General features: G+C 38.2%; 1 protein-coding gene across 4 annotated transcripts; it reads left to right on the forward strand.

The window, feature by feature from the left end:
- Positions 1 to 324: 324 nt before the first annotated feature.
- Positions 325 to 18,679, forward strand: LOC133991066 (FYVE and coiled-coil domain-containing protein 1-like). Of its 4 annotated transcripts, XM_062429526.1 has the most exons (18): positions 325 to 383; positions 1,106 to 1,212; positions 1,416 to 1,522; positions 2,756 to 2,881; positions 4,636 to 4,742; positions 6,124 to 6,267; positions 7,996 to 8,092; positions 8,191 to 10,638; positions 11,215 to 11,307; positions 11,683 to 11,801; positions 12,045 to 12,212; positions 12,393 to 12,533; positions 13,609 to 13,814; positions 13,966 to 14,107; positions 14,765 to 14,869; positions 15,594 to 15,804; positions 15,954 to 16,063; positions 16,219 to 18,679. In XM_062429526.1, the coding sequence occupies exons 2-18, from the start codon at positions 1,152 to 1,154 to the stop codon at positions 16,292 to 16,294; spliced, it is 4,461 nt and encodes a 1,486-aa protein (XP_062285510.1). In that variant the 5' UTR covers positions 325 to 383; positions 1,106 to 1,151; the 3' UTR covers positions 16,295 to 18,679. The 4 variants fall into 4 exon arrangements, with proteins under 4 accessions (XP_062285510.1, XP_062285507.1, XP_062285508.1 ...); XM_062429523.1 differs by having other exon boundaries at positions 15,954 to 16,305; XM_062429524.1 differs by having other exon boundaries at positions 13,972 to 14,107; positions 15,954 to 16,305.
- Positions 18,680 to 18,951: the final 272 nt, after the last annotated feature.

Consider the following 18,951-nt stretch of genomic DNA (forward strand, 5'->3'; position numbering starts at 1 on the left):
TATTGTTACTGCAGATTTAAAGTGAAAAATAAATATATATTGCACAGTTAAACTGCTACAGTGTATAACCGCATCTAACATTGTACTCCTTTTTAAAATTGATTTAAAAGAAATATATTGTAAATAATGACCCCGTGTTAATATAAATATTATTTGTATACAATAAAATGTTAAAATAATAAAAAATAAATGTAAAATAATTTGTTTTTTATGCGTTTCACCTTTATTTATTTATTTAGTGTCTCTCAACCAAACTAGGACTTCACTGGCGCCTATTTGTCCATTCGGCCTGTCAATCAACCTCTGCGTCCCACCCCCAACAGTAGCAAGTTTCTGCTGAATCGCCTCCAAACTGCACACTCTGGACAATTTTTACACATCAAGTACGTCTTTTATTTCACAATTTCTTTAATGTAGAGGTATTTTGCGTTATTTACGACCAGGCTGCTTTGTCTTGAAGCGTAAATTCACGTTTAATAGTGAAATAACACCAGGGGAATAAGGAGCTGAGAGCAGGTGCATGTCCTATTAATAATGATATATCGGTGTTTATGCTGCGGTGTGTTGCGTGTTAAAGCTGTTTTTACGTGATGTAAGTCAACTTTTTCGGCTCTGTAATGGTGATAGCAGATAGATATGGTCTCCGTGAGGTTTGATAACGACACAGTGGCTCCTAACGCTGATTTCTTTCCACCTGTCGTCGCGATGCAAATGTTGTAACCTCCTCTGTGTACAGGGGGGATTTTGCTAACTTTTCCTTTAGCTGCTGTGGTTTCGTCATCTTGTGTGTGTGATCTTAACTAAGTCATAAACACCTCTGTGTGGGATATGTTTTAGTTGCCTCATCACGGTTTTTAGAAAGCAGGATTTGGCGTTGTTTTTATTATTATTATTACAATAATAGATAGATAAAAGAGATAAATATAAGACCACATGATTTGTTTTTGTTTACTTCTCAGTTGTATCAGTTTAAGCATATTTTACAGTCATCTGTTCATTTTGGGGGGTATTTTTCTTGGCAAGTCAGGGAATTTAGTAAGAGTGATCACATTTCTGAAATACCCCAAAATAATGTGAATCTCTGTATTTCTAATCCTTAATGCAGAATTTTGCTTCCTGACAACATTGCCCCCTTTGCCCCCCCACACACAATGGCCTCCTCCTCATCAGTTGGAGATAATCAACTGCAGAGGATAATCAGAGATCTGCATGGTAATTAAGCTGTCTACACAAACAGTAAACACCATCTCTTACTTACAGTCTCTTTGTAATGTGTACACAAGTGAAGTAGAAATATATCACATCAAAACAACTCTCATGTGACTGTAAAAGATCTATCCTTTGTCTTGTGTATGTGCACAAAAGCATATGTTTGGTATTCGTGTATGTAAGTGTTAATTACTGTCTTGTTTTAGATGCTGTGTTAGAGTTAAGTAAAGAACACAAGGAGTGCGGTGAACCCATAACTGATGACAGCGGCAACCTGCACAAGTTTTTCTATAAACTAGAATACCTGCTACAGGTATGGTACCCAAATCTACTTATTTACAATTTTGTAAGGAAAATGAAGTGGAGTTTTTAAAAAGGCAACACTCAAATGTTTGCTTTTTTTCTTGTGAAGTAGTGGCAAGTATTATGTTTTCAAGTGTCTTAATACCTGTAGTACAATTACAACTCTATATGAAACCAGTAAAACATGCTCGTGAGTAAATATTGCTCGGTTTCAAAAAGTCTTAAGTTAAAAAGCGCTGGTTCCCCAGTGCTCTAGACAAATGGTTCCCAGGATTACTGTAATAGTAATAGGTTTACAGTATATCAAGTCTGTCTAATATCAGCTGTAAGGTGCCCATATGAAAAGTGAAATAAGTTTTCCTTGCTGTAATTATTCCTGCTCTTCATAATGGTTATTAAAAAATCCATTCAAATGCACTTTCAATGTAGGTGACAGTGTCATTTGTGTCACACAGCTGATGGACTCTTAGCATAGCATGCTAATCCTACATAAACAATTGGATGAGGCCATATGTTTACAGACAACCACAGATTGAAACAGATGAAAGAGCAGTTAATAGATAATTAAATTCAAAATAAATGATCTTTTAAATCAAACATCCCAAGACATGATATGAAGATATGATGAAGACGAGTGAAAAGTAGGCCATTGTTTTTTCAACTACATTCATAATATTTATTTTTAAAACAGTTTAACTAGGGCTACTACAGACAATTGCAGATGAATATTTAATATCTAGGAATTCACAGTATAGACATTATACACTACCACTGACTATCCCTGTAATAAATTGGACACAATTTTGCATATTGACTGTACACAATCCAGCCAGATATTAGGTTTTTACCTAGTCTTGTTCAAAACAGACTTGAAAAATGTTGAACTTCAAGCACTTGTGATCTCTCATCACAAGTTTCAGGTGTCTATGAGTTGTGAGGAATTTATTTTTCTCTAAACTGTTCTGATAGAAAAGTAGCAAATACAAGAAAAAATATAAATCTGAGTAGCTGAAGTACTTTTCTGTCTCTCCTGTCCAATTAAGCCTTTTGTGACCCTTGGTGGGGTTTCAACCTCCAGTTTAGGTACCACAGCTCTAGACAGCTGAGATTAAAGGGGTGAAGGTTCACAGGAAGTAGAATAATTACAAACCAAATTCCTTGAACACAGCAGTTTCAGACAAAAAAAACATTGTTGAGGAGGTAGTTTAGTAATGCAATAATAAGATAATGTTTTTTTTTTTAGTTTGACCAGAAAGAAAAGACAACCTTTCTTGGCCAGAGGAAAGACTACTGGGATTATTTCTGCGAGTGCCTGATTAAGATCAAGGGAGCTAACGATGGCATCCGTTTTGTTAAATCCATCCCTGAGGTAATCCTCCTCTGTAACACACACACACACACACACACACACACACACACACACACACACACACACACACACACACACACACACACACAGTGCATCAGTGTTGCCATGGCATTCAACACATACTGTATGCACACATGCACAAATACACAGCGACTGTATAACCACGTGACTAATCCTCTGGACGGTCAGGTAAGACTCAGTGCTGCTAATTTACTTTCTATTTGTACCCACTGTGCTGTTTTTTCCTCATCTTCTGTCCTGGAAATCTACAGTGGTGAGCTCCGTAGAGGAATAACTGTAGTCCCATTTATTAGACATTTCTATAACCTGTTTCTACAATATGTAATTTGTAGCTTGTTAACCTCGTCTGTGTGCTTGATGTTTTCATGTTTGAAAATATGAAACGAGTACTCTTGACTTAAAAGTTGTTTACAAATGACATGATTTCTCTTGTCTTGTTGGAACACATGTTGGTCTCGATAAGAAGTGCTAATAATCTGATCTATACAATAAATATGGGGTGTCTAGACTGTAATGAATTTCCTTTAGTGTCTATTAGCCAGTTGTTACTTGTAGTTATTACAAATTTTGTGAGTTTGATGGTACTATAAGCTTTTAAACATGTATTACCAACGTATTTTATACCCCTTTGTATGCCAAATTCTTCAGATTGCTTGTTTTGTCTGACAAATTGTCCAAAACTGAAAGATATCCAGCTTAGTATCAAGTATGACAAAAAAAGCAGCAAACCTTCACATTTGATAAACTAGAAACAACAAATGTTTTCACATTTTTGCTTGAAAAATTACTTAAATGGTTAATCGATTTGTAACTTTTTAGAATAGTTGCTGATAGTAGTTGATAGTTAATTAGACCCATCATCTCAATTTTATATGTTTGTATTTCTCTGTTCTTCAGGGATAAACATGTTACTGGTTAGCTGTAGTCTAGCGTGAGAGCTAATTTAAGTCCTGCATAATAAAACCCCATGTCTAATTTTATGCTAGGTTTATTCGTTAGCAAAACCTATCCGTCGTTAAAGTTTCTTCAGGGATTTTCATGGGTCAGTATGTTTTTCTTTAGAAGTTACATAGTTCAGTCAATAACAGCTGATTGCTAATTATTTTTGGAAACCTTTGGTACTTTTATATAAAAATTGTACTTTTACTCCTGTCCTCTCTTGCTTGTCAGTCACAGACATGACATGACTCCCCAGCTGGTGTCCTTATGGTAGATCTGTGAGTCTGTTGTCTTACCTAAATCCCTCCATCTGCTAATGTGTCAGAGAGTTTGGGCTTCCAGACAGATACAGTAGATTTAGCGTCTACGCAGTGATGACCTTAAAACTTAGACATTATAAAACGCTCAGTACTTGGACGGATTTTAACCAAACATAATTTTAAATTGGGGTCATTTAAAACCGGAACTGATACGATTAGTTGATTTGGGTTTTGGGCAGTTTGTCAGACAAAACAAGCCAGTTGAAGATGTCATCTTGGATTCTGTTTATTGTTTTTTGTATTTTCTGGGTTTTTCTTTTTTTTCTGGAAAATAATAGGCACATTACTCAAGAATGGCAATAATCTTTAGTTACAGCCCAATTTAAATGTCCTGCAACTGTTGTTACTTTTAAACAGTTCATAAAGAAAGTGGAAGCTACTCTGTATTAAACAGTCTCAGTCCACGTTGCAGTAAGGTAATGTGTGCGTATGAGTGTGAATGTACACTAAAGTTTATTTTTTGTGTGTATTCAGCTAAAAACATCGCTGGGGAAAGGAAGGGCCTTCATCCGCTACTCACTCGTCCACCAGCGTCTTGCTGACACACTGCAGCAGTGTCTTATAAATCAGAAAGTCACAAGGTCAGAGGACACAGACACACACATGCACGCATACATTTGTATGATATTAAACATGTTATCTTGAGGTAAACTAGATGTCATGCGTTAGGCCTCTGTTACTGACATGCCATGTCCTTTCTCAGGAAGTGGGACTTGTTGTTCCTTATTCTTGTTTTATTTCCGTTTTCAGATAAAACAACCAGCCACATAGCTGACCATAGACACCTACAGACACTTCTTACTTCCTCAGTCTTTCAGACTAAATGTCAATGTTATTTTTACTTTATTTCACCTTTATTTAGCCAGGACAGTATTTTATGATCTAAATGACTATTTTGATAGAGTTCACCAGGATGGTAAAGGAGATGAGCCAGAAATGTGCTTATACATTCTTTTTTGTCAGATTTATAAAGCTGTGCGTATGCATAGTTATGTTTTATAAAAATCAGTCACTGAGGAACTGGGAAAACATACACACGCCTCATTTCCACTTCCACAATTAGCCATTATTGGAGGATGACACACCCTGCCTGAACCTGCCAAATTATTATCCTTGTCACAACTAAGGATAAAATAAAAAGAATATCAAGAGCAAAAAAAAAAAAGTCAGTGTAGCTGGTAATTTAGCCTGAATATCATCTCCACCTCATCACATGACCCTCATTGCTTTTTTATAAAGACGTGTACGCCTGGTCTGAAGAATGTGTGAGGTGCATACATTCTTACTTGGGCTGGGCGATATGACAAAATTGCATATCCCAATATCGATAATTTCATATCCAAATAACGATACCTACCCTGATAGCGCAACCTTAAATACAATGAGTAAATAGTTTGTCTGTTCTCCCAACGCCTAGACAGACAGCCTTGGAGAGTTGACAACTTAACTTGTTGCATAACTGTACGTGCAATAAAAGCTTTGCGTGTTCAAACCCAAGTAGAAAAATGTATCAATGTAATGAATGAGCGCAAAAGATGGACAGATTCCAAATGCCGAAAAATATTACAGTGAAGAGTGCATCACAGCGAAATAAACTATAGAGCAAAATATGAAAACATAGGCATTTTTCTCTGGTCACGTGATGTTTATCATCATGTCACACAGCCCTTATTCTCACCACAATCTGTGAGGGAAGTCATGTATGCATGCTTTTTTGTGCATACGCATTGTTTATGCATCCTGCACCTTCAACAGTCTCAACTGTGCGTTATTAACCATTTTTCATGCTTACTTGCGTCTCTACTCTTATATCTAAACTAAACATCATTAACACAATATAAGCTTAAAACATAATGTTTGAAAAATCGTATGAACAATGTTTTGTGTCAAATACAAACTGTGTGTGTTTGTGTGATTAATGGTACTGTTTATGTTTTTTGGTTTATATTCCTCCTTATTCAGTGACTGGTATTATGCCCGAAGCCCCTTCCTCAAGTCTCACCTCACTGCTGACATAATAAACCATCTTTATGAGCTCAACCAGATCCAATTTGATGTCGCAGCCAGAGGCTACGACCTTGATGCTGACTGGCCAAACTTTGCAAGGTAAATAATGCTGACAATTATCTCTTCACATTTTTCCAATCAGCAGTTGAAGATTTCCTTCATTTTGCTCAAGCAAACACAAACTTTAGTCTGGTGTTGCATTCATCGTTGGTGTCGAGTTGGTGAAAACAGACAATTAACTAAGAAATAAAATATTTATTTCTTCCACCTTGGGGTTGGAAATAATTTGTAAATTGATCGGAGACACCTAAACCAATTGGTATTAACTCACAACTTTGGAGCAGCTAATATAAAATTGTGTTGAAGCAGTATTGGGTACTTCACAGTCTAAGTAACACTTAATTATCTGATCACTCTGAACATTCACAGCTCTTTTTTTTTCCTTGAGTGTGTGTGTCTGTGTGTCAGAGTGTGTGAAGAGAGCATGTTATCCTCATGTCAGCACCTTTGTCAAACCCTTCACCTACTTGTCATCAATTTGCAGTCACTCTACAGGCAGTAGACAATTTAAGTATAATTTGTGGTGTTTCATTATAATGATCATTATGTAAATGTTACACTACAATGCAGTGCAACAACAAAAACTATGGCTTTAAAAGTTACTCAACACGTTTTCATAAACAAAAAATATATATTCTATATAATTCACAAGTGTAGTGCTTTTTGAAGGGCTGTTGTACAAGATTACATCAGTTTTTATAGATATTCTATGAAAGGTTGTTTTGTTCTTTTAGCACGCATTTGAGACCAAATATTTACACTTCTGCTTATTGTTTACCACGACTAAACTGAAATGGTTTCACACTGAAACCACGCAAATATGCACACTTTGAATATCAACCGATTTTTTTTGCTGCTCTTATTTATCTATTTTCAACACTTGTCTATTTTGCTTTTTAATTGTTTTGTTTGTCTGTACTTTTTTAATCTTGCTATGTGAAGCACTGAAGGTTTGCATGACAGGTGCCATATGAATAAAGTTAAATCATGACATAACTCATGTCTACAAAAGTCAAATTAAAGATAGTTGAACCTTTACAACGAGGGCATGGAGAGTATGCAACAGTTGCTTGATGAAACAAGACTAGTAACGCTTTATTGTGTAACACTTACAGCTTCCTAAAAGTTTCCTAGAAAATGACTGCTTCCTAAAACAATTTTGTGCATTGCAGTACTACTTGGTAGAGTGGTGGTATAATCTTCTGATGTAATCGATGGTGACATGAGCTGAACATGGTGTGCAGTTGTAAAATCATGCAGCATATTTAACAAATGTGAAGATTTGACAAAATGATTACTATTTAGTGAAAAATAAGTTTTATTTCTAACAGTATGTTTGAAATGGTTTTTAACAATTCCCTTCAACACGCACTTGTAAACGTCACACAGTTACCTTCTACATAATTGCATAACATAACCAAAACATTACATACAGAGACATTACATCATGTCTTGGTTCTTTCTTAAAAAAAGAAACTGATAGTTACATAGTCCTTTCAAGTGAACTTCCCTGGAAATTATACTGAAATTAGGGGACTTTTAAACTTAAGTGTTGCCATAGAGCATATATATATATATATATATATATATGTATAATATACTCTCTTCTGTAAATTTAAGTCCCTTTTTTGTGTAATGATACTGTATATGTGGATTTTTTCCCATCAGTTAGATGACATGCAGCTGTCCCTGAATGCTCGTCTTACATGGAGTGCTATTTTTCTTGGTTTATATGACAGTAACATTTGGTGTCTTATCATGTCAAAGGCGAACAATAGGTGGTGCCTCATCAGCTTTCCTGTGGAGGGCTCCCAGTCGCTGCTCCAGCATCAACAGCTTGGTTAGCAGCTATTCGCACTCACAGGTATACACTTTGTACTAATATAAAGTAAAAGTATATGCCTAAGTGCGACTGAAGTTTAAAGCACCTGACCAGAACTCTCTTTTCTGTCTACTGTCCAGGCACAGGAGTTTCTCCCAATCCCAGACTTGAGTCACAGTCTCCTCTGTGATCTGGGAGAACTGGGGGAGCCCTCTACGTGCAGCATTGCAGAGAATCTCCGCGTTGAGCTCGACCAGTCAGAACTGAGACAGCAAGAGCTTTTGGTACGGGTTGAGGAGTTAGGGAAGGAGTCGGCTCAGCTGAAAGATGTAGTGAAAGATCTTCAAGGCCAGCTATCAGCAACTCAGAAGACCTCTGGCCACTCTCTATCTTCAGAGCCCAAAACTAAAACAGATATTGCTAAACAGGACGGAGCCAGTCATCATCAAACTTGTAGAGAAGCAATAAACAGTGAACTTAAAGACAGACTCACAGCCGCTGAGAACAAAAATATGGAGCTTTTGTCTAAATTGGACGAGGCTCTAAAGGAAAAGGGCCAGCAAACAGCTAGCTACTGTGATTCAGCCTGGAAAATCCAGGATCTTCTGGATAAACTCAAGACTGCAGAGGAGGAGAGGTTGGAGGCAAAGAGAGAGGCTGAGGACAGGGCCAGGCATTCTGAGCGCCTGTCTCAGGAACTAAAACTCAGGGAACAAGAGCTGAGAAGCTGTGAGGAGAAGCTGGCTGAAGTAAAAGCCGGGGCCCATGATGAGCAGGAGGAGGCCCTCAAACGGTTGGAGGAGCTCCAAGGTGCAGTTGGTCGAATTCAGGGGGCACTGACATTGAAAGAGAAGGAGACAGGAAACTTGAGAGCCCAGCTTCAGGATCTGCAAGCCTCACTGGAGTGCAGAGAACGACAAGCAGAAGATCTAAGGAAAAGATTGCAGGAAGAGAGGCAGGAGGTCGAGCAAAGATGTAGCAATAGTAGCAGCCAGAGTGAAACACTAGAGGGCCAGCTCCTGGATTTAAGAAAAACTCTCAGAAACAGAGAGAAAGAGCTCTTTATTGGCTCAGAGAGAATCAAGCATTTAGAGGAACAGTTGGAAAAGCTTAATGTTGAGAAGGAAAGTCTGATCTCAAGACTTTCTGATAATGAAGTCAATTCCTGCGATCAAGCACAGAAACTTGAGGACTACAAAACCCAATGCAGCAATCTCATGGAAATAAACACTAAGTTACTCCAAACAATTAAGAAGAGTGAGGAGAGCACTACAGAGCTGGCTGCGAGCAGGGCAGCCTTGTTAGACCAGCTAGCTGCCTTGAGGGCCTCTGAGACCCACTTAAAGGGGAGGGTTGAAACTGCCAAGCTGTGTGTTGAAGACAGAGAGAAGAAGCTTTTAGATGAAAACCTGCAATTGGAGGAGATTGTGCAGAAGACACTCGTCCAGAAGGAAGCGTTAGATGCTCAGTTGAAGAGGTTTGAGCATGAAAATGAGGAGCTTCTTGAGGTTCAGTCCTCATTGAAAAAACAGTTAGCCAAAACTCAAGAGGAACTTGACTCGCTTACTGCCAAAGCTTCAAGGTTGGAGAAAAACCTCACAGCGTCCCAAAGAAGCCAAGCAGACTTACTTGAAAAACTCCAGGAAACTGAGTCTAAACTCAGAGACCAGACTGTTAAATGTGGTCTTCTGCAGGCGAGAGCCGAGGAGCTGGAGAGCAGGAGTGGGGAAGTGCACGATGAAAAAGGAGCTGCGGAGAGCAATGAAAAAATGCAGAAGCTTCACGATCAGCATCAGACATCCTCAGTGGAAACCAAAGAGGCTCCTTTTAGATTGGTGATAGCTGAAGCTCAACTGGAACTCAACATTCGGGAGGTACACCGGCTCCAGGAAGAGGTGGTGGAGCTCAGGGCTCAGCTGCTGGCAGGGACTGAGGAGAGGATGAAAGCTCAGGCCCTCAAGGAAGTGACAGAGTCCTCCAGAGACGACCTCCGTGTCTTAGCAGAACAACTTAAGGCCCAGGTAGAGGAGCTAAATCGCAGACATGTTGAGGAGATTCTACATTCTCGGGAGCGAGAGGAGGCTCTTATTCGTGAGCGAGACGGTGAAGCTCAGGCTCGGGCAGGTCTGGCTACAGAGGTGACATCCACCAGAGAGGAGCTGAATAAACTTAAGCTGCGTTATGAAGCCTTATGTCTGGAGAACAGTGAATCCAGAGAAGCACTGCATAGAGCCAACACAGAAACAGCTGAACTTGGTGTGCATGTGTGTATGTTAACCGCTGAGAACGAAGAGGCTCGTCTGCGCTGGGAAGACCTGCAAACAAAGCTGCATGAGCTGGAGAAAGAGGCAGCTCAGGAGTCAGAGAGATCGAATACCTGTGTGCTGGAGCTGCATCAAGAGAACCAACAGCTCCTCAGTAAGCTCAATAAGGAAGAAGGTTTGTTGGCAACCAAGCAGGAGCTGCAGGAAGAGCTGAACAAGGCCCAGCAGGAGGCTGAAGCTGTGCAGGAGACGAGCCAGGAGGAGATTCATGCACTCCGGTTCCAAATCAGCAGCCAAGCCATGAGCCATGGCAGCCAACTTGAGGTCAGCCACAAACAGATTAGCTAAAGAACATGCAGTATGCTTCAAAGTGTTTACATGCACTCAAGGAACCGGGTTACTGTCGGATTTCTGCTGTGAGCTGATGTCTTAAACATCACAAACAGTTTCTGTAACTGAGTTAGATTAGAGAAGCCTAATTTCCCCAGCTAGATTTCTCCTGGAGAGCGCCAATTTGTCTGCCAAATATAGAAAGACATCACGGTGACAGGATGAAAGGGAAGATCTTAATATGTAGCAATACATTCTGGTATTTAATGCAATTATAAAACAGAAACTAACAGAAAGTAGCATCTAGAAATCTAAATAAGTTGATTTCCACCACTGAATATGTCACTGTTCACACACATTTGCACTGTATACGTGGATTTATAACAATGTTACTACAGTGCATGTTAACACATTTTCCAATAACCTGCATGACCTGGTTGCTTGAGTGCATGTAAATGTACTGCTGTATTGTTTTATGTTAGGTATTATCTGCTAGGATACTGTAGATGTTCATCAACAAACTACTGTGATATCTGGATATTAACCATGTGTTCACATTTTCTCATCCAGAGTGTGAATCAGGAGTTACAGGAGGTGAGATTACAGCTGGCGACTGAGCGGGAGAAGATTGTCGACCTGGAGAACAAACTCAAACAGCTAGAGGTGAGATGATACTCTGCTACTTTGGGTACATTATGATTTCCAGGTGGCCACTTCTAATCACTCTAACACTCTGAGGTAGCTTTTAAATCATGGTTGAAAATTAAGTGTAGCAGTATTATAAGTGGTTTCAAGCAAGGAAATGAAAATATAACTGTGATATGGCCAACCCTGCAGACAACACTTTAAGTTTCTGTGCATATACAGTATGTGCAGCGGCGTGTGTGTGTGTGTGTGTGTGTCTGGGATTGATAAATGAAAATACAAATTGCAGTTAGATTGTGTGTTTTGGCATGTAAAATAATCATGATGTTATGGTCACGAGCATATCTCACGTAGAAGCAGAAATAATGTCTCGCTTTGCTGTACTGATTGCAGGCTGAGAATCAAAGACATTGCCAACAGATTGAGGAGAAAAACATCCAGATGGCCCAGTGTGAAAATCTCATCCAGCAGAAAGAAGACGAGATAATCCATCTGAAAGGGAATTTATCAAGGTGAGATACTGTATTCATAATCACACATTCTGGACCAAATTAAAGCTGTTAAGAAAATGTTTCTAATCTTGTGTGTTTAAATTAGGATTTTGTTTTTTTCATAATGCCTAAAGCGTTTCGACATACGTGTTGCTGCTGTTTTTACAATTTAAGCCTACAAATAATATCTGCATGGAGAAAATCACATGAGAATCCCTGTGGTATTTGACCATACTATGAATCAACCTGTGTGTGTGTGTGCAGATCTCAGGAGAAACAAGCAGTAGCTCAGCGGGCCTGTAAGGAGTTGACTGAAAATCTACGGAGAATCACACAGGACAAGCAGAACTTTGATTTTAAGACGGCTGCTGAACTTGATGATCTTTACCGCACCAAAATAAATTTGGAGGAAAGGCTTGTAGAACTCATCAGGTATAAACATCCCCCCTTCTTACTCAGATTTACTTTGCACACCTTGCACACAGAGACGTGATACCAAAATGCATTGCCCGTTGTCCTTTTAAATTGCCATGGCATCCAAACCATCCATATTGTGTCATCTTTAGTGATTTTTATTGCACATACAAATGTGTTTGACGGCTCTCTCTGCAGGGAGAAAGATGCACTGTGGCAGAAGACGGATGCTCTGGAGTTTGAGCAGAAACTTCGGGATGAGGAGACAGAGAGGGACGTCAACTACTGTTTGGACTGTCACAGTCAGTTTAGCTGGTGGATCCGCAAGTATAACTGCAGGTCAGGTGGATTTTTACATATAATAATAGAAAAACCTACAGCACATATCACTACGTCAGCCATTAAAACTGGTGTCAGTACTGCTTGAATTTGTTATGACATGAAAACAGTTTTTCTCAGTTCCTTAAGCACTTACCATGAAAGTGCTGCGGTTCTCAAAACACAGTAATAACCACACCATATTATACTGTGCAACACAACATGTAGTATTTCTTACCAAAGGAAGTCACTAATGCGTCAAATGCAAATAATTCCTCAGTTGGTGCATCACTGCCAGCATACTGACATTTCGTAAATGTATAGAGGAACTGTGTCACTGAGATCCGGTGACATTTTTGTAACTTGTAACTTTATGAATGAAGTCTGCTGAAGTGTATCCATCAAAAATCAATACAAATTTTGTTTGCAGCTCCATGTGCAGGAACGATCATACCTACAGTACATAAAACTCAGTGTTGATGTTTCTGAGTAATCATAGTACATAATAAGATGCACCTGTAAAGTAATGATAAACTAGAATGAATTGCATTAAAGCAACAGGAAGAGAATGTTCTATTGTAAGAACATGCAGTATTTTAAGAATCATGATTTTCATTTGAAAATTGTGTCAAAGCAACAAAGAAAAGCTGTATTTAAAAAAGAAAAGAAATAAAAGAGATGTAGATTACACATCCGCACTGGGCTCCTATTGCATATGCGATTTATCTCATAATTTTACTTTTGGCTTCAGGCCCATCTGTGTTTACAGTAAGATACTTGTTTGTCCCTCAGCATTATTGCAAGGACTCTCAGGTCATCAGATCAGAGACTGCAAGGCTGAAAACTAAAAATGACCTTTTTTGTGACCGATTAACTTTGGAGCAAAATCTCATACAAACCAAACCAAAAACACTTTTATTATGACTTTATGTTCCTTTTATATGTTGTCTTTCTTAAAAGATGAAAAACTTAAATTGTGCTCTGTTAAAAAAAAGACGTTTTCCTTGCATACTAATTATTCCTCTCGACACTATAATTATCTACATTTCAAAAAAACAAGCCATTTTTACATCAATTATATTATGTCTATTCACAGACTGTGTGGGCGTCCCTTCTGCTACTACTGCTGCAGCAACACAGTGAGCACCCAGCAGGGCAGCCGAGAACGCTGCTGCAGGGACTGTTATAACCAGCACAGCGCAGTAGTTGAGCGCCACCCACAGGAGAACGTGACCGCCAGCACGCTAGGCACACCTTTCAGCCATCTGCTGCAGGCTGGGAGATCTGCGATGAGTGTTTCAGGTGACAGCACACACATACACAGAGGACTGTAATCTTACAGATAGTAAGGTATTAGAACATAGTGTGGTGTGTATGTTATGATATTTAAGGGCACAGTAAAATCAGAATAGAGAATGCCACAGTGAACAAGTAAGTAATGTGTGTTTTCTAGGGGCAGATGAAGGTGACAAGCTGGAGGATGGTGTTTTTGACATCATCACAGAGGAGGAAGTGAGTGGGGTCTACGACAGCGACTCCCTCTCTTTTTCCACCGCCTGCTCTCCTGGACATGGACAGCAGGGGGCAGCACAACTGTAAGCATCTCATGCATTCACTTCATTAAGATTACTGATAGCAGAGATAGTTTACAGATCATAAACTGTGACATGACAGATTAATATCAGCCACAGAAACAAATTAATATTTACAGCTGCCTCCTTTACAAAAATGGCACCTCTGAAACAATGTGTTTAAGTCGTTTCAGTTTAATTTTACAGGCTGTCATAGCAACAGACTTCCAAAACTTTAAATGTGTCAGCAGTGGAAACAAAAGTCAACAGCATGATATTTAAAGATGAATGAGAACTGCAGCATTGTAACTCAAAGTTTGAATATATTTTCAAGCTTTCTCAGTTTTCTACTTTGTGTGTAATAAAAAAGTATTTAACTCCACTCAGACTTGAAGTTACAGTTACAGTGGATGTACTTAGATTAGACACTGATCATCAGAAAATACTTTTAATAACATTATGTATGAATATTAAAATTAGATTAGACTCAATGTTATTTTCATCGTGTGTAGTTCAAGTACAGTAAAATGCGGTTTTACATCCAATGAGGAATTGCAAATAGTAGAATAAGGTGTTATAGAAAACACAAGCCAAACACATACTTTTACAGTTATGTTAGTGTTAACCCTGAAAATGTTTGTTTTTCCCTTTTGAGTGTTTTTTTTATTTGTCTCTCTCCAGAAAAAGCAGTGCTAGTGCAGGAGACATTGCATCAGAAGACACTGAGGACCTCAGTGCCACAGTACAGGATGCAGAGATCTGCCTGCTAAAGTCTGGTGAACTTACGTGAGTTTCACATGAAAGTTACTCCAGCAAAACACAAGTTAACGTGTGTTTACATGTAGGTTACAAGCTTGGGCTTTGGATTTCCAGAGAAAGTTTCTAATGTACTCCTTCGGTCAAAACTAGAAGCTAAATCCCACAACAAGAAGCGAGACATGAAACAAATCTACATGTGGCCTGGACAGCTTCCTTAAATTTGTTCCTCTGCTATAGTAACTGTGGAGAAGTTTGTTTAATATATAAACAAAGGTATCTGTTTTAGTGAAGAGCCAATGAGTAGAGCGCTGACCCCTGGCCCAAAACAAAAATATACCATGAATTTTTAATTTGATACAGTGCTTCAATCAGACTGGGTTTTCTTCCTTTGTATTGTGCTATTGTTTGAAAATGAAGCTTCAACTTGTTTTCATAATTGATGTTTTTGAACATTTCTTTAAAAGCAAAATCCTACATTAGAGAAGTTGAATGCATCAGATGTTTGCTATTTCTGCTTGAGAAATTACATAGCATTAAATAGTTACCAATTAATATTGAAATGATTGACTAATTAATTCATTTACTAATGGTTGTAGCTCTTCTTGGGAGATGAAATTGGATAAAAAATGTGCAACTTTATCCTTAAATAAACTTTAGTGTGCCAACATTTTTTGAAGAACTGTTCGTTTTCTTGCTGCCCTGAATCTTCTGAACAATATTCTTGTATCCTGTTTTATGCTCTGTGCTGTAGGCTCTCTATCCACTTCACAGTGGATGACATCTCCGGGTTTGGGGACAGCTCCCGAGAGCTTTTCATTAAGTCCAGCTGTTACAGCACCATCCCCATCACCATGAGCAGTCCTGGCTCCACCGTCACCTGGACATTTACCTCTGAACCTAAGAGCATCTCCTTCAGTGTGGTCTACAGGGAGAGCACAGAGACTCCATTGGAGCAGGCTAAGGTGAAACACTGGTATATGGATAAAGGGATCATGTTGACACATTACCTTTCACCCTTTCAGATCTGTCCCTAATGTATACAGAAATATGAAGTCTGTCTCTGCTGTAATTATAAATGTTAGCCAAGACTCCTGTACTTTGCTCTCCTCAGGTCTTGATCCCACTGACCCGCTGCAACTCCCACAAGGAGACAATCCAGGGAGAAATGAAAGTCAGAAACCCTGGAGAATACACACTCATCTTTGACAACTCCTTTTCCAGGTCAGTCATCCTGTGCTTTAATAACACATCTCATCTTTTGAGGGCTTGTGTTTTGTTGTTTTTTTTCTTTAAAAAAGCCACTATTACTGCATAGGCCTCAAAACTAAACAGGAAGCACTAATAGCAAATGCTCTTCTGTCTTTCCTGCTAATCAGGTTCATCTCAAAGAAAGTGCTTTACCATCTGAGTCTAGACAAGCCCGTGGTCTACGATGGAAGCGACCTCCTGTGAGCGTGACAGGACAAAGCAGGTGTAAAACTGACTCTTGACACATCATTCAAGGTGTTCAAGCTCATACACGTGATTGTGTCCAAGTCTGCTGATGTGCAGCAACCTCAGTGAAAGGTTATGGCATATTAAAAACGTCTCTGACAGTTAGCTTCTGCTTATGAGGTGTTCAGATCATGGCAAGGCTGAACAAAGGCTGAAAGAAGTGAAGTAAATCAGTGTTACTTTACTGAATGTGAGCATGCACTACCTTTTGCTTGCAGTTTAAATGTAGCATGAAGCGTATCAAACTACACTGAAACTGACTGGAGGTTTGTTACTTATTTGAATGTGAGGAACTTGTGTGTGCACACATACAGGTTTGCTGGCACCTACAGATGTAAAACCTGTAGGCAACTTTTGTTTTTACTGCATTACTGCAGAAATTAAGCTGCTTTTGTGCTTTATCTTGCGGTGGAATTCTTTGATAAATTAAGTTTTGTTCCTATTCCCATTCCCTATTATACTGGTCTCATGAATTAAAATTGCTGGTATTAAAATGGGAATTTGTGCTCTCTGCATAGCAACTTAAATGCATTTCCTCCTTGGAGCGGACGATCTGGTTAAAATGTTCTATCACAGTAAATGCAACTTTAATTTGTGATATTGATATAGTATATTAATATATGAATGTCAGTTGCTTTTAGTGAATCCAGAAAATTAAATACCTGTCAAATCAAGTTGCAAAGTCATATAAATACATTACATTTTTTGGAGTTTGTGGTTGTTTGTGTTGACAACCTGAGATGAAATCCCACACCACACACAGATTTGTTTGAACCAGGCAAATTTGCCTAAACTGTTGCAAGTAGAAATGCTTAACCCTTATTTAACTTGGACCTTAACAGAGTTTGCTTTACTAAGTTATAGTAACCATTAACGAACCATTTCAAGTAAGTGAGTCTTAAAACTGGTGTGTGGATGTGATGACGGTGTAGAATAAGCCTTTAGTGGTAGAGAAACTGTTCTAACACTATTTATGTCCATATCATGAACCATAATCTGTTTTAAAGTTCACAGTCATGAGATTTGTTGAGATTGTTGCCTTTTCAGTTGTCAGAGATGATAAAATATCCGTTTGTTGTGATGCAATCATGATGAAGCATAACTGGAAGAAGCAGGACTTCTGCAAATCTACAGTATTACCACTTTATGCGGTTATATTTGTCTCTTTAGAAAAGTGGCTTTAATAAGTGCAGGGTTCTGATAATAGCAGTTGAGCAAAGAGGACATTGCGGCTACTGTTTGCTGTACCTCTCCAATTTCTATGCATGCAAACACTAAGAATGTGTAAATGTTTCCCCAACTTAACCCTTGAAGGGTAAACAGGGGGAGCACATATCAAAATGTTAAATATCAAAGTTACAGTGCTTTAAATATTTAGTCATCACTTTGAGCTTAACTTGAAATATAACTCATGTTTTAGCAGGGAGGATTTTTCATTCATTTAAACGAGTATATGATCTTATCTCATGACGTACATAAAGCCTTTAGATGAGGAAACAATGTTTGTTTTGGAAAAGAAAAATATAAAAAATGAACTTTATAGTGTTTTTCTAGTTAGGAGATGTTTTTTCATGCTGTTTATTGTTGCCGTGTAATGTTATTTTGGGGTGGTAGCATCATTCTGTCACCTGAAATGTGCAAACCTGCAGCGTGTCAAACAGAAAAAGTACACATTTTAGCATACAACCTTCAAATAAGTCAAAAAATCACTTTTATACATGAAGTTATCCTTTATTTGAAGGCTTTAATGTTGAAGTTGACCTTTTTTTTCAAATCATATTAGTTTCTTCATTTAATTATACTGACTTGAATATACTGCTTTGCTGTTCACAACATTTACAAAATGTCTTCCAACATTTTAAAATCATTTTGTGACTCATTTATATTTTGAACATTACTGACATATGGAAAAAATTAAGAAACATTACAAATAACACTTTTTATACATATCTAAATAAGAAGAGTAATATATTGCCAAATATATTTGGAAACACATTTGTTTATTCTATTGTTGTCATGTAATGCAAATGTGAATTTCCAGTGAAAGGCATTTGGACAACACTGTTGTATGATGCACTTTTGAAAGGGCTTTTTGTCAGACTCTAGCTCACAAGCCTCTGTGCCAGATGATGAACGTTTTTTCTTTCTATCACTTTTCTAGTGAGCGTGTGATTGTAGACTTTTACAGCTGGATTTGCCGGAGGGACATTTTAACTCTTTGACTTCAACTGTAAATGATTGTTGACATTGTTGTTTTATTGAAATATTGTTTACATACTAAAGATTTATATTAGAATGGATTTATGGATAAATAAATTAAAGATTGTGTGATAACTCTTGTGATTGTTGGTCTGTTTACTGTGTCTACAGTATGTAATTGTTTCTTTACACATCCAACTTTACAGAGCAACATTATCATTCATTTGGAGTTGTTGAATGTAAGTCCAATACTCTTTTAGCTTTGTTTTTCTTTCTCTGACATTATACATTGTCAATATTAAAAATATTAGTTGCTTTAAATGCTCGATTCTAACAGAAAATTACACAATACGTACACCAAAGTGAGACCATACTGTGTATGTATCTGCTAGCCCGCCAGGACCTTTCTGTGAGTT

The sequence above is a fragment of the Scomber scombrus genome, chromosome 11 (genome assembly GCF_963691925.1).
Source record: "Scomber scombrus chromosome 11, fScoSco1.1, whole genome shotgun sequence".
NCBI classification, from domain to species: domain Eukaryota; kingdom Metazoa; phylum Chordata; class Actinopteri; order Scombriformes; family Scombridae; genus Scomber; species Scomber scombrus.